Genomic DNA, 16,170 nt, shown 5'->3' with positions numbered 1-16,170 from the left:
AATTTAGAGAAGTCCCAGCTCGTTCCTTCCCAAACCATCGTTTACCTGGGAATGGAGATTCAGAGTCGAGCTTTTCGGGCTTTTCCGTCGGCCCCAAGAATCAACCAAGCCCTAGAGTGCATCCTGAGCATGCTGAAGAAGAACCGATGCTCGGTGAGGCAGTGGATGAGTCTAACAGGGACTCTTTCATCGTTAGCCCTGTTCATCGAGTTAGGGAGACTCCACCTCCGCCCCCTTCAGTACCATCTAGCAGCTCACTGGAACAAGGATATGACGCTCGAGGCGGTCTCTATTCCTGTTTCCAAAGAGATGAGGGCTACTCTAACGTGGTGGAAGAACAACATTCTTCTCAAGGAGGGTCTCTCATTAGCTGTTCAGACCCCCGACCTTCATCTCTACTCGGACGCATCAGACTCGGGCTGGGGCGCGACATTGGACGGACAGGAATGCTCGGGGACATGGAACCAGGAACAGGAAACGCTTCACATCAATTGCAAGGAGTTGTTGGCAGTTCATCTGGCCTTAAGGAACTTCAAGTCCCTCCTGCTAAACAAGGTGGTGGAGGTGAACTCCGACAACACCACAGCCTTGGTGTACATCTCCAAGCAGGGAGGGACTCATTCGAGGAAGCTGTTCGAGATCGCAAGGGACCTCCTCATTTGGTCAAAAAGTCGAAAGCTCACGCTGGTAACGAGGTTCATTCAGGGCGATATGAATGTCTCGGCAGATCGCCTCAGCAGGAAGGGTCAAGTCATCCCCACAGAATGGACCCTTCACAAGAACGTGTGCAGCAGACTTTGGGCCCTGTGGGGTCAGCCAACTATAGATCTGTTCGCTACCTCGATGACCAAGAGGCTCCCATTGTACTGTTCCCCGATTCCAGACCCGGCAGCAGTTCACGTGGATGCTTTTCTGCTGGATTGGTCCCACCTCGACCTGTATGCATTCCCGCCGTTCAAGATCATCAACAGGGTTCTTCAGAAGTTCGTCTCTCACGAAGGGACACGGCTGACGCTGGTTGCTCCCCTTTGGCCTGCAAGAGAATGGTTCACAGAGGTACTGCAATGGCTGGTCGACGTTCCCAGGACTCTCCCTCTAAGAGTGGACCTTCTACGTCAACCTCACGTAAAGAAGGTACACCCAAGCCTCCACGCTCTTCGTCTGACTGCCTTCAGACTATCGAAAGACTCTCTAGAGCTAGAGGCTTTTCGAAGGAGGCAGCCAGAGCGATTGCCAGAGCAAGGAGGATATCCACTCGCAGAGTCTATCAATCTAAGTGGGAAGTCTTCCGTAGCTGGTGCAGAACCAATGCAGTTTCCTCTACCAGTACCACTGTAACCCAAGTTGCTGACTTCCTGTTACATCTTAGGAATGTTAGATCTCTATCAGCTCCTACGATCAAGGGGTACAGAAGTATGTTGGCAGCGGTTTTCCGCCACAGAGGCTTGGATCTTTCCTCCAACAAAGATCTGCAGGACATCCTTAGGTCTTTTGAGACCTCTAAAGAACATCGGTTGTCCACTCCAGGCTGGAATCTAGACGTAGTCCTAAGGTTCCTTATGTCATCTAGATTTGAACCTCTCCAGTCAGCCTCTTTCAAAGACCTCACTCTCAAAACTCTTTTCCTCGTCTGCCTTGCAACAGCCAAAAGAGTAAGTGAGGTTCACGCCTTCAGCAGGAACATAGGTTTCACATCGGAAACGGCTACATGTTCCTTACAGCTCGGTTTTTTGGCAAAAAATGAGCTTCCTTCACGTCCTTGGCCTAAATCGTTCGATATTCCTAGCCTTTCCAACTTGGTGGGTAACGAACGGGAGAGAGTACTTTGCCCTGTCAGAGCTCTTAAGTACTATCTTAAAAGGTCAAAACCCTTGCGAGGACAATCAGAGGCCTTATGGTGTGCTATTAAGAAACCTTCGCTGCCTATGTCTAAGAACGCAGTTTCTTATTACATAAGGCTTCTGATTAGAGAAGCTCATTCTCACATGAAGGATGAAGACCTTGCTTTGCTGAAGGTAAGGACACATGAAGTGAGAGCTGTGGCTACTTCAGTGGCCTTCAAACAGAACCGTTCTCTGCAGAGTATTATGGATGCAACCTATTGGAGGAGCAGGTCAGTGTTTGCATCATTCTATCTCAAAGATGTCCAGTCTCTTTACGAGAACTGCTACACCCTGGGACCATTCGTAGCAGCGAGTGCAGTAGTAGGTGAGGGCTCAGCCACTACATTCCCATAATCCCATAACCTTTTTAACCTTTCTCTTGAATGCTTTTATTGTTGTTTTGGGTTGTACGGTAGGCTAAGAAGCCTTCCGCATCCTAGTTGATTTGGCGGGTGGTCAATTCTTTCTTGAGAAGCGCCTAGGTTAGAGGTTGTGATGAGGTCCTTTAGTATGGGTTGCAGCCCTTTATACTTCAGCACCTAAGAGTTGTTCAGCCTCCTAAGAGGACCGCTGCGCTTAGTAAGGAAGACGTACTTATTAAAGGCAGAGTAATGGTTCAAGTCGACTTCCTTACCAGGTACTTATAATTTCATTTGTTATTTTGAATAACTGATAAAATGAAATACGGGATACTTAGCTTCTTGATTAACATGTACACTGGTTTTCACCCACCCCCCTGGGTGTGAATCAGCTACATGATTATCGGGTAAGATTAATATTGAAAAATGTTATTTTTATTAGTAAAATAAATTTTTGAATATACTTACCCGATAATCATGATTTAATTGACCCACCCTTCCTCCCCATAGAGAACCAGTGGACCGAGGAAAAAATTGAGGTGGTGTTGTCAAGAAGTACTGGAGTACCTGACCACAGATGGCGCTGGTGAGTACACCCCCCTCTTGTATAGCGATCGCTGGCGTATCCCGTCTGTAGATTTCTGTCGGGCAACGGAGTTGACAGCTACATGATTATCGGGTAAGTATATTCAAAAATTTATTTTACTAATAAAAATAACATTTCTTTGTCATTGAAGGATAATAAGCTGTCAGTTTTCTTCAGGGGATAATAAGAAACTGGAATAGTGTTGATCACTATTATATATTCAGTCATGTAGCCTCGGTATTCCAACTCATCTAATACCTTGTGGAGATGATGATGATGATGACTATTCTATATTTAAGAATGCTAGCTATTATATTAAAATAGCTATAGAAGGTATACAAATTTCAACTGAAATTTGAAATAAGTAAATATGACCCACTACATGACTGCTATTATACGCAACAAGAGAATAAGAGACAGAAGTTGAAAAATATTTTAAAACTTCTGTAAAACTGTTATGGCATTCTTGGCTAAGTTTTAATAAAGAACAGACTTAAGAAAGGTTAGTTGAAAAGGGATTTATTATACTGTACTTTCCAATTTGTTTACGAGATTAAAGAAAGATGATTTCGTGAAGTTTTTTGCCTCAAATATTCTACCCACAGCAAAAAAAAAAAGGATTTTAGTAGAACTACTGTTGATCCCAGTCTAGAAATACACAGTTTAGATAAGTGAAATATCCTTTTCATATTGCAGTCACCACTAATTTTGCTACAGTTTACAATATAATTGAAGTACTACTTTTCGGATTCGCGGAGAGTGTTCTTGTTTCCTTTATTTGAGAATTCTTTGAATCCAAATCAATTACCATTCTCTAAAGTGTACTTCTTTCACAACCAAAGGCTCTATTGTCTTTGAATTATCAGTTTTATCTACTTTCTAGATGCTCTATTTATTAGCTTATGACTAACTTTCACTCTTTTTTTTTCAGCTCTTCTTCTTACCATGATGTTGATGGTGCTGCATTTTAAGCTACTTTCTTTGCTCTTTTCTGAATTTCTACCTATGCCATTGATCAAGATCGTGACAGAAATTGTTCTTGTGGGTAATAATTCTGGGAAAGGCCTCCCCGTTTCTGATTTCCGGACCCGAGCCTGAAGGATAGAGCGCCAACACTCTCACACTTGACAAACTAGAGAACCGCAACGAAGACGGTTTGCTTTCCCTACACACATTTAAGTCCAAAGATTATTCTATACCGGGACTATCGGCACCGATATCACCTTGATGTTCAGACGCTACTCCAGGGCGCAGAATAGTAAATCCCAATCAAGTGTGGTTGGACTGAATCAGTTACGTTAACGACAGTTTCACAAAGAGTTAGGGGGAGCAGTACTGTTAAAGTCAAAACGTCCTAAGGACCACCGGGAGGTAATACCGTAGATCATTACAATAAAGGATTGACACCGATAGCTTTAGATTGACATAAATATAAAATTACCCTTAAGTCATATCTCACCTCATGTGATAACTCATTTAGTCATTTCAAAATGTAAAGGTCAAGTTAAAAACAGTTAATAATTTTAACCTAAAAATGGCGTTTATTTCCATAAAGTACAACAGGAATTTTCACCTAACTGACACAGGAAAAAACGGCAAAACTACTTAATTGAAATTTGAATAAAGACCGCATGGCATATGAAAAATGAAAAATGCCAAGAAAATGGTCAAATCAATTAAATCGTAATCAATAATCAAATGACTAATCAACCAATGAAAGTAAAAATGGTGACTGAAATAATACCAAAAGTTCAACTCACTACTTTGAACACATTCCTCTCGGGCAATAAAATTTCAAACTTGATAGAGGGGAACAGGAACACAACTTATGTTAATGGACACGCCACGAATGATTAAACCAGACAGTTTGAACATGACTTCCTAGCTAAATGTGCACATCGTCAAATAAAGGCTAGAAAAAAAAAGGGGGGGACAGATCCTTGGCCAAGGTTGAGCACCGTTAATTAGTACTCACGCTCTTGAGGGTTGATTGTAGACATTGAAGTGGAAGCATCTTGTAAACTGTTAACAACACGGTGCATCTTCACTTCTGCACTGACGTGTTTTTTCTTCTTAGGCCTATCTTCTGAATAATGACACAAAGTAAGGCATACTGTTGGTTAGTAAATGGTTGACCAACAGGTAGTTGAATCGACGCCTATGTTAACGACGTCACAGATGAAGAGGCTATGCCTACGTCCGCCTTCCTCCCTTCCTGGTTTTTAAATGGGCCGCTCACACGCTTCTGCCTCCTGGCGCTGAGCTGGTTCAAACAGGTCGAGTTCTTCTTCTTCAAATTTTCATGAGTACGTGGTTCGCTGAAGGGTGCTTTTTATAAATACAAGGATCATTCTTGAAACGCCAGGGGAAAGTAATTATAAAGAAATCCTATTGTCTGGTTTATAAAAATTAATATACATACAAAAAAGTGAAGTGGCGTTTAGTGATGTTCAATAACACAGGAAACAATCCTAGCTAAACAGACTTATAAATAGGTACTGAGATGTAAATGGCAATAAGCTAAGATCAATGAGTTACGTAAATTAAAGAGTTACTTAAATACAAACCAATTGTGGTTAAACATCCAAAGCTTCAAGAGCATTTGGAACAGAACGCAACCAGGTGCTGTTTTCTTAAAAATTGTCGACGGTCGGTTGCATCGTCAAGCAATGTATTGTGAGCTCATGAAATGAGAGAAATCATCTACAGAGGAATGAGGTGATGAAAGGTAAAGCATTACAGGGGAATGATGGACATGTTAGCAGCAATGAATATTTAAGGGTATAATAATGAAGGTTACAAAGGAAACAAAAGAAAAAAGAGATGCGTAAAATCCAGAAAATAACAAACAAAAAATAAAAAATGGAATAACGGGGTTGACTAAAATAATGCGAGGAAAGAATTTCCACAGTTCTGGTTAGCATAAGTTTTGTGAAATCTCTCTTTGGAAGATGTTCTTACAATTCTTCTAGAGTCAATCCTATTACCTCTAGTAATAAAAGACCAAGTGAAAGGAACTCCCTATTTCCTATGATGTCGCCTCAAACTTTTAATATTTTTAGAAAATTAAACCAACTAAAAGAACAATCCCTTTCATACTTATGATATGAAGATAAGGTTCCTGGAAGTAATAGATCTTATAAAAATCCTTTGAATATTGTGTGAATTGGGTTTTCCAAACTTTTTATGCCTTTGATATGTATCATGTTGGATATTCCTAATCTTCTTTGAAATACTAATGCACTTACAGTGCCTTACAGTATATCAGCCTTATAAAAGTTGCTCATCTGAGGGTATAAAACTACCAGAGCAGGAGATAAAGCAAGAATTACGGTATTATAAAGCATTTATTAAGAAAAAAAAATCAGCATTTAGAGTATCAAATGGCCAAATACGATGGGCTGAATTAAACAAAATTTTCAGTAATATACAGTAGAAGGTCATGTCCTATAATCTGATGGTTGTTTAAGACCTTCACCAAGCTCTCTTACACTACTCAACACAAGCACAACAGCAGTTTTAACCTTGCACATGCAATGGGATCACAGTGAGTGAGCAAAGGAAATATAGGGACAATGGCATTGACAAGTATTGGTAAAAGGGTATATTCAATTGCCTTTTCATCATAATGCCTTATTTATAACCAGTGGCCAAAAAGTGATAGCTTTACATTCTGAACTATTTGTTTCAAATATATACTCTCATAGGATAATTGATTTCAAAGAGACAATAATGACTATGCTTCAGTGATAAAGATCTGATATTTACCTAAACACTTTTGTTTTAAACCAACTCAATTTTTACACTTAATTTTTTATGATCAAGGTGAAGTTAGTATACTTTTTGAGAATTTTTTAACAAAGCTGTCTGTCTGTATAGATTGCCTTACCTTGTGTAAGACCCGGGCTATGTTGTTGGGTTTTCTTGTAAGGTGGCAGAGACTGCATATAATTCTTTACTCCTTTTCAGCCACTGAATGATGTAGGCTTCCTTGGACAAGGCTTTGTTGAACTTCCATCCCGTGTACTTAAACGTGAATCCAATTTTGGCTTCACTTTCCAGACCATGGAACCAGATGCACTTTTAATGTTGTCTACATTTATTGGTCAGGTGAGTTGTTTGCCTTTATATGCATTAAATTTTATGGAGACAAAGAATATGATAGCATGGAAAAAAGCAATGAATCACATACGTTACTTTCTATATGCTACTATGAAAAATGTTTAAGTTTGTTTGAATTTTTGTTTTTTGTCACAAAACCATCAATTACACTGTGCCCTTTGTTATGTGACCTTTGAACCAATTGGCAGGTACAATCTATCCATCTCGTAATTTTTATGTGTGTGGTTTACAAGCTCTTCTAAATTCTTCGCAGAGTTTTGTAAGGAAATCACCATCAATTTTCTATTATCAGTTTCATGATTATACAAATCTATTTTTCCAAACATATGACTTACTTTTAAAATTTCCCTTACTTTTGCTATTAACATTCTCTTTATATATTAAAGTGTATAAGCCTACTGCTTTTATGCAGGTATTCCCTTTATCATATTCTTATAATCCACCTCATGAAAATACCTAGCAGCAAAAAATATCTGACTCACAATGAATCTCTAATTTAAAAAGTGGTCCCTGGCACGAGACACAATAGAATGTGAATCATGACCATCCAAGAATAATTCCTCTGCACAGCTACAGGAGAAGACATCTTTACACCACTAAAAAAATAATATACAAACAAAAATCCTGACAATATTAAGTGCATGTCAACGTTGTTCCAAGGCGACTTAAAAAGACCTCAGAAGACAATACTATATGCTCAGCAAATTGTCTGTAGATGCCATTCGTCTCGTTTATTAAGGGCATTAGTATAATGGAAAGATAAAAAATTGGTAATTTTTAATTTCCGAGTAGGTAGAGTCAACTTAATTAAACTTTTGGAGATGAAAGCGATATGATCATCAGGTGATAATAGAAATAAATTTTATCATTAAAATTTTGTTTTTAGATAACGAAGCTCTTTCCAATGTCAGTGTACATAGCACATAACCTGATCATTTGTTATTTATTCTATCTTCTACCATTGAAGCAGTTGTTTCCAAGCTTCATTCACCTTAGGTTGCAGTTTCTGGAGAGTCCAAATATTTTGCAAATTCAATCATAGGTCCACACTCTTCCCCAAAGAGTTTTATGAGGGGGAAGTCTTCCATGAATCGATATCCCCACAGTGAAGGTTGTTCTACCTATTTTAGACAATCCACATAATGCTATTTCCACTCGTCAAGCAAGGGTGGTGGTCCACAGGTGTGCATCCCATTGCTTAGGAAACACTCAAGAATTAAAATTCTAGATGCGAGTAGCCACTGCCCTCTACCTATAAGGTTTTCAAGCAGTCGCTGCAAGAAATTGTGTGCAACCTTAAGACAGCACACCTTCAAGAAGAGTCATATCTTTTTTTCCATTGTATAGAGATATACTTGATTATTCAACAACAGTCACAGTCGGCAGTCACAATAGTTGTTCCTAGTTGGCTTCACTGACCTCTGACAGTACATCAAAAAGCTCTTGTTAGGTTATGGTCAAGGGTCCTACACTCCCTAGGATATGTGAAGCTTTTAGATCCTTATTTACATCTAATCCACCTTTTTCAAGCAAAAAGATCGGCTTCGACTTTCTTGTATATGATTTATCCATGTATGTACTGCTCAGATACTATGATGTTTGATGAGGTAAGCATACTGTATTCTAGGTCAATGTAGATAAGTGGTTGGTTCAGGCAGACTAGTATACGTGAAAAAGATTAACACCTTAATTGTGGCAATTGAAGATTCTCCAATAAGACACTGGAAGAAGCAGATTTCCAAGAACATCATTGTGTTTTAGAAGACAAATCTAATATGGTGTGAGAGACATTTAACATTATGAACCATAACTAACCTTTCATAGAATCAAGTACTTAATGCTGTTTTAAATATATGAACCTTGGAGAATCAGTTTACATTTATTAATCTTTAAGGATGTTATTTTATGCTTAGATATATGAAATTATACTCATTGGAGCTCTTTCCCTATAATGGAAAACTATTTGTAACCCTCCTACCGGAATTAAGAGCACCTCTATATCACTTGTATGGCAAGTTCGTACCAATACCATCCTATGTTTGCTGCTTATCAGCACAAAATTCATGTTTAGCTCATGATTAATGTTCTAAAAATAACAAGAGTGACTCTTGTAGTGCTTCACTGTGCCTGTTGGACATTAGAGATTAAGTTGAACATCCTAGCTTCTCAACTTCCATCCTATGAATTGCATTTTAAGCGTAATATAATTAATGAGGATTTTAAGAAACAAACTAGATTTTTAATAAAATATTTTATTCATATAAATCCATCAATCATCATCTCATTTGCCATTGTTTCTCATCAAGCGTGCTTTGATTATGAGGAGGATATTTTGTACCTATCGATGAGTGTTAATTGGGTATGCATGAACGAGGCAGTGTGTCTGAGGACATTCAAAACTACGAATAAGTGCACTATAGGATGGGTGACAGTATGAAAGAATGACTCTCCCTTAAAAGCTCAATTTTTACATGATCAGTTATATGCATGATGTTATTACTAATGAAATTTATGGTAAACTTTTAAAAGTTCCTTGGTTAAGTGGTATCAATATGCGACATATTGAAATCGATGCATATTTTGAAGGACATGATATTTTCCAGAGTTTCTGCTCGTATAAAGGAAATTTGAAAGAAATATATTTGTTGTATAAACATTTTGCATTTAAATTTTCTTTTAATTAGGTCATATTTTATCACTTGCTACCTTACATGCTTTGAGGTTTTATATCAGTATCTTGGTGTAGAAATATATCTATATTTTGTTTGGCATTATTTTGCAAGTATTTGCATGTTTGCACAAGATGATAGTATCATTGCCACAGTGTGAATAAACATGTATTCTATGTTATTATTATATTATAATTAATGAAGTAGATCGTCATCCATATAATAACATTAAATTTTACAATAATATTTTGTAATTTCACAAACCTTTATAACAGATGCCTTATCTCTGTCTTGTCCCTTTACTTCTTAAATCAATGGATGTCCCCTGTGACTTGAGACTGCCTATAAGTTCCCTACATAACATGGGGTTGATCAAAAGTTACCCTAACTCCCAGTAAGAGTTGTCCATGCCACAGTATTGAAATCTTGATAGAAATGTGGCATACAGTAAGATGGAAACCCCTCTGTAAAAATTTCACTTGAATAAGAAAGTGAGAGCTAGTTAATTTGGGGAAAAAAAATTAAGTGAGAACTCATCAAAACCTTAGTAACAAAATGCTGATAGAAATTTATATCTGAAAAAATAAATATCATTCTAATATAAATTCATAATTCTAGTGTCGTTTCTTTTGTCTACAAAATGGGCCCAAGCATAAACTTCTCTTGACGGGAGACCAATGAAAAATAGATTACCAGTCTCTTCTATTTAGGTGATCCGTATATACTATGAGATCCAGTAGGCTCCAGCAGAACTTTCTAGTTTAGAAGAATGGCCTCTTGATTGTTGTTGAGAACTAACTAATCATCCAGATTAAGAAGCACACATATTCCTAAAAGATGTAGCTACTTTGTCACTAAAGCCATGGCTCTTGTGAAGTTTTTAAGAACCATGCTCAAACCAAAATGTAGGCAACTTAATTGATAAGCCTTGCCATGAAACATATACCATAAGTACTCCTACCTTTGCAAATCTTGTTAAACTGGAATATGAAAAGAAGCATCTGACCGGTCGAGTAAAAACATCCAGTCTTGTTGAACTTGAACTTTGAAATAACCATCTGACTAGTTGAGTAAAATCATCCAATCTTCTTAATTGGAACTTGAAAATAAGACTCTGTCCAATTTCTAATTATGATTTGAAATATATGTAATAATGCTAAGAAAGTAAAAGAAATAATGAATTTATGTAAGTTAAAATTATGTACTCGATTGCGACAGCTTTCTTTCATACATTTCCTATGTTCAGTAACCGATATCTCTTATTCGCAATAAACACACATTTACCGTGAATACCACTTATTCATAAGCATTTTGAAAATATTAGCATATTGAGATGAATGTCGATTGACCCATAATCAAACGTGATGTTTCATATGCACTCTAGTAGAATCTTGGCAAGAAAAACCATAATTTCTGGTAAAACCACAACCTTGTTATTGTAGATTGCCTGCTCCTTCTGGCCAGACATGGCTCATGCAATCCTGTAGCCTGCAACTCTACCTTCCATCTTCTTTTCTTTGTAATAGGGTCATATCCACCAGTCCACTATTGTTGGTAACACTTCGTCCCTTCTACCATTACATTGACTACTTCTTCATCCATGAATAATCTAATAAAAGTCACAGTCATTGGCATTAAGAGTTAAACGTAAATCTCTAGTGATGTATGCTTTACTTGGGAAATCATGTCCTGCTAGAATAAAACCTTAAACCTCTCTTCAGCCATCTGAAGCAGAATAAAGCATTTCACAGTTTCCACATGACAGCAGCATCCTCTACCTGTCACTTCATAAAGGGCTCCAAGATAACCTGACTTGCAAGATTAATGCATGTCTTCCTTGTCTAAAACCTACTCTGCTGTGTTGAGTTTAAAAAAAAAATCACTATATTGGGCAATATTACTGTTATCACTGTCACTCTCAGCTTCTAAGATGTAGTTAATCAACATCTGGGTAAGGCTCATCTCTAATTTCTCAAGCTAGAATATCTCAAGTTGCCTATCAATTTACCTTAATTTTCACTAAAACATCAGAAACCCTATCATCAATTCTACATCTTCACACCATTATTTTCATGAAGAATCACAGGAATTTCCTATTTGCTTTAGGCTACATCTGATTAACGTTACGTTTAGCTTGTCGCAGACGTACTGGGACAAGCTTTATTGCTACCCATTCTCAACTAGTTCTAACTATTGACTTAATTTTAGTGATACCCTTTTGAGTAGGTGGAAGAAAGAATAGTAGATTAAATAAAAACTCCTTCATAGCTAGTCGTGACATCATAATCCCTTTCTCCACTAGCATAAAAGATTGTTCAAGTAATGCCGTAAACAAAATCTCCCCAAATCATTAGAATAAGATAACACAGTGCAGTATACATACACAATATATTAAATGATTAGATGCAATATATCACTGGCTCATGCTCTACTAAATGAAATAAAAGTTCCAAGAATGACTAAATGGCAAAGGTTTCTATGGACTGGGTCTAAAGATAATCAATAGAGAGAGGCTCGTCCCTTCTCATCCAAAGAAAATATGTAACCGAAGATAGCTTACCTCTACCTGAAGTACAGGGAGGTGGGCAGTATAACTATTAGTAACCTATTCCATTGTTATCAAGTCTAATTTTCTACCCATTAAACTTATAGATTATCTAAGCTTTAATGGAAGGATAACCACTACTGTTACAATGTCTCCTTTTCACTGAAACTGAAAACCACCATTATGGTATGAGCTAAGAGCTTCCTCCAGGGATGACAAAAATACAACCACAAACTTTGCTACTTACACCAAAATACACTTTACCCACCTTCAGAAAAAAACTTGTGACTATCTTGATGTAAGTCAAATATATACAACCATAAAAGCAATGATAAGGGCGATAAATCTAAGAAACTAGGAACAGTGATAAAAGGCGTGTTATTTTACGCTCGTCCAAAATAATCACTCCTAACGATGGGACTGTGATAGAAACTCAGAAAGGTAGAAGCAGCAAGGAGCGCATATTATAACCCTCTGCTAACTCGAGATAATATTGGACAATGAGGTAAGGTTCTAAGGTAGTTCTACATAAGGAACTGTCTGGCTAGAGCTGTAGGATGCCACAGGGGAATTCATTGGTTTAATATTTTTAATTTTGAGTTAGAGAACTCTCTCTCTCTCTCTCTCTCTCTCTCTCTCTCTCTCTCTCTCTCTCTCTCTCTCTCTCTCTCTCTCTCTCTCTCTCTCTCTCTCTCCAAGGTAATATGAATTTTTAGGTAAGATTCATTAAAATAGATTCTTTTGAAATTACCTATGTACCGTACTTGAGTTCCATGATGTGTAAAGCAAATCTTATTCTGAGATTATATAACTTTTCTGCGCATTGTTCATTTATAACAAAGATTATTTTCTACTGAGTTAAGTACACTAGTCAAATAATATGCCTTCTGTTCTTACTATCATCAAAATTTTATTCAATAACTCTGTAAGGATTCAATACTTTAAAAGATCTGTGTAAAATATTGTACTGCTGATACTCATTTCTAAATCAAGGTATTTGTGTTTTGTTGTTGTTGACCATTGAAAATGTATTCTTTTTCATTATCTACCTTATATGGAGCATATTTTATATTAGTAGTATATTTAAGACTCAAGCTAACCTTTTGTTTTGTTTTTAACTTACATTAATACTACACTACTTTACATTATCACTTGATATCATTTAATACTTTAAAACATGGAGATTGGCAACTCACAGTTCCCTCATAAAGACACAAAAGCATTACTTTGGCCTGTGTTATGGTATTTTGAATGTTATAATGGCATGTGCTTCAGGGATGGTTGTATTTTGAGTGCTAAATGGGAACTTTATTCATTGATAAGGATTATAGGCTGCTTCCTTATAATTATATTGTGTACCTTTGCAACCAGGTGTAACTTTTAATCCCTTCCGTATTTACTAATAGCTGCACATTCCCCCAAAAGGACAATGAAACAGGAGGAGATTTGACCACTGCAACCATCACCACAACAACATCCAGTGTACGCTATGGTGAAGGGAGTACTTTGCGTAATGATTATACTAATATACATTAGATACTAATTAGAATTTCCTTATACAGTACAGTATACTGAACTAACATACATTCTAAAGCTTTCTGGCCCACTAATAATTAACAGGTAAGGCTTTCTTTTCCCATATTTTAGGGATCATGTATTAGCTCCTACTTGCTCTATCAGCAAATTTTCAATATTAATCTTACCCGATAATCATGTAGCTGTCAACTCCGTTGCCCGACAGAATTCTACGGACGGGATACGCCAGCGATCGGTATACAAGAGGGGGGTGTACTCACCAGCGCCATCTGTGGTCAGGTACTCCAGTACTTCTTGACAACACCACCTCAATTTTTTCCTCTGTCGTGCTTCCGGCAAGACCTACATGGATACGCTTATGATTTTGGAGTCTTTGTTCACGGTTTTGGTGAAGTATTGCTCTGAGATTTCAGCTTTCGCTATACAGGAAGCTTTTCCCTTAGCTTAGATAGCTTTTGGATTGATTTTGATTAATGGTATAACGATCTTTGCTTTAATTTGGAATCCCCCCTTGACTGTTCTCTGATTCAAGATGTCCGACCATTCTCAAGCTCCTCCCCAAAGACGATGTAGGACTTGTATTAGGCGTCTTCCGAAGGCCTCGGTTGATCCTCACACCGTTTGTTCCGACTGTAGGGGAAAATCCTGTCAGTTGGAAGATCGATGTGAGGAATGTGCCGGACTTTCGGAATTTGATTTTATTCAATTCCTCAAGTATACGACTAAGTTAGAGAGAGAGAGAGTTAGGAGGAGTTCGGCTCGCTCTTTACTTTATTCCTCCCCCCATGATCCTCAACCTTTTCCTCCCCCTGTAGTGGCTACCCCCGAACCTATTATTAGTGCTCAGCCTGATATGTCGGATGTTTTACGTGCCATTCAGGCTTTAGGTGATAAGGTGGAGTCGGTAGTGAGTGACCACAAGTTTCTCTTGGCAGATGTCAAGGAACTTAAAGTGAAAAGTGCAGTGGGAAGTGGTAGTGCCAGTGCTGTGCCTAGTGTCAGTGTCAGTGTTGCGCATGAGGATACTTCTGTGCGTGCCAGTCGTCCTCCCAGTCCGGGACCTCTTGCAAGCTCCCAAGCCCAGGGGAGAAGCAATGTCGAAGGGCAAAAGGGTTCGGCAGGCCTTGATCGGCGCACAGTAGTATCCTCAGTGGTTGCGGGCGTATCTTATAGAGATCGTCACTTCCACTCTCAGACGATTGAGCCCTTTATTTCCTCGTCTGCAGAAGATGTTTCCGGGAGGAAACGCTGGACCCAGGTCTCAAGGCCTCTTAAGCGTAAGGTCCAGACCGCGCGAGTCCAACAGCCCGGGTGTAGCCACTGGGCTAGCTCGGACTCGCCGCAGTCATCGGATGGCTGCACGCCTCCTAAGAGAGGTAAAGCTTTGCCTCAACAGACCTCAACTTCTGTTAAAGCTATGCCTCAACAGACCTCAACTTCTGTTGATCCCAAGTTGGCTATGCTGCAGACTATGCAGTCGCAGCTTGCGGTGTTGATGCAGGAGTTTCAGGCAGAGAAGGTTATCACACCTCCTCCTGCGAGCGCTCCCCCACCTCTGCGCAGTCCAGCCTGCCAGACGTATGAGGTTGAGATTCCTCAAGCTACCTCCATGCGTGAGCTGCCGCTTTGGGAGTTGCCAGATACCAGCGCTGTGCAGCAACCTCCACTTTCCTTGAGGCAGGAGCCTCTTGCCACGCGGCAACCTCCTCAACACTTGGGGCAGGAGCCTTATGCTTTGCAGCAACCTCCTCTACCCTTGAGGCAGGAGCCTCTTGCGTTGCAACCATCCTCGAGGCAGCAACCTCTTGCGGTGCGACAACCTCCACCATCCTTGAGGCAGCAACCTCAACTCTTGCAGCAGCCACCTCCACTTTCCTCGAGGCGAGAACCTCAACTCTCGAGGCAAGCACCTCAACTCTTGAGGCTAGAACCTCAACTCGTGGGACAAGAGCCTCTCTCTGCGCAGCCACCTCAACCCTTGAGGCAAGCGCAACCCTTGAGGCAGGAACCTCATGCTATGAGACACCCACCTCAACGCATGCAGCAACCACATTCTTCTCAGCTTAAGCCGCTTCCTATTCAACTTGAACCGCAGACTATGCAGCATGAGCCTCATGCTTTACAGCATTCGCCTCTCACCACGCTTGCTCCTCAGACCCCCGCAGAACCTCCTTCATCCCAGCCTCAGGACTTTGTCATTACCAGCCCTCATCCTCTTCAGCAGAGTCTTGAGGATGAATCCGCTAGTGCGCATGCACCCGTTCTTCAGGATTCAGCCATTCAGCATACTGCTTTATCGTTACCTCTCGCTTCTCAACACTCAGGTGATGAGGTTTCTGAGGATGAAGCGGCTCACCTGGATGATCCTTCATCTGATGTGGAGGAACCCAAGTCATTGCCACCCTCCATTGACTTTCGCAAGGTCCTTACTCTTTTCAGAGAGTTATACCCTGAACATTTTGTTTCTGCT

The 16,170-nt window shown here is 39.3% G+C and overlaps 1 protein-coding gene across 1 annotated transcript in view; it reads left to right on the top strand.

Moving 5' to 3' along the window:
* The window catches only part of LOC137645595 (laminin subunit alpha-1-like), a 497,060-nt gene that overhangs the window by 437,921 nt on the left and 42,969 nt on the right, over window positions 1-16,170 (top strand). The window contains exons 55-56 of the mRNA XM_068378394.1: window positions 6,798-6,938; window positions 13,590-13,646. Coding sequence (XP_068234495.1) covers window positions 6,798-6,938; window positions 13,590-13,646 — 198 coding nt within the window. The remainder of the gene's footprint in view (window positions 1-6,797; window positions 6,939-13,589; window positions 13,647-16,170) is intronic.

The sequence above is a fragment of the Palaemon carinicauda genome, chromosome 8 (genome assembly GCF_036898095.1).
Source record: "Palaemon carinicauda isolate YSFRI2023 chromosome 8, ASM3689809v2, whole genome shotgun sequence".
NCBI lineage: Eukaryota > Metazoa > Arthropoda > Malacostraca > Decapoda > Palaemonidae > Palaemon > Palaemon carinicauda.
The sequence above is the reverse complement of the archived record's forward strand: the minus strand, read 5'-3'. Positions and strand labels throughout refer to the sequence as shown.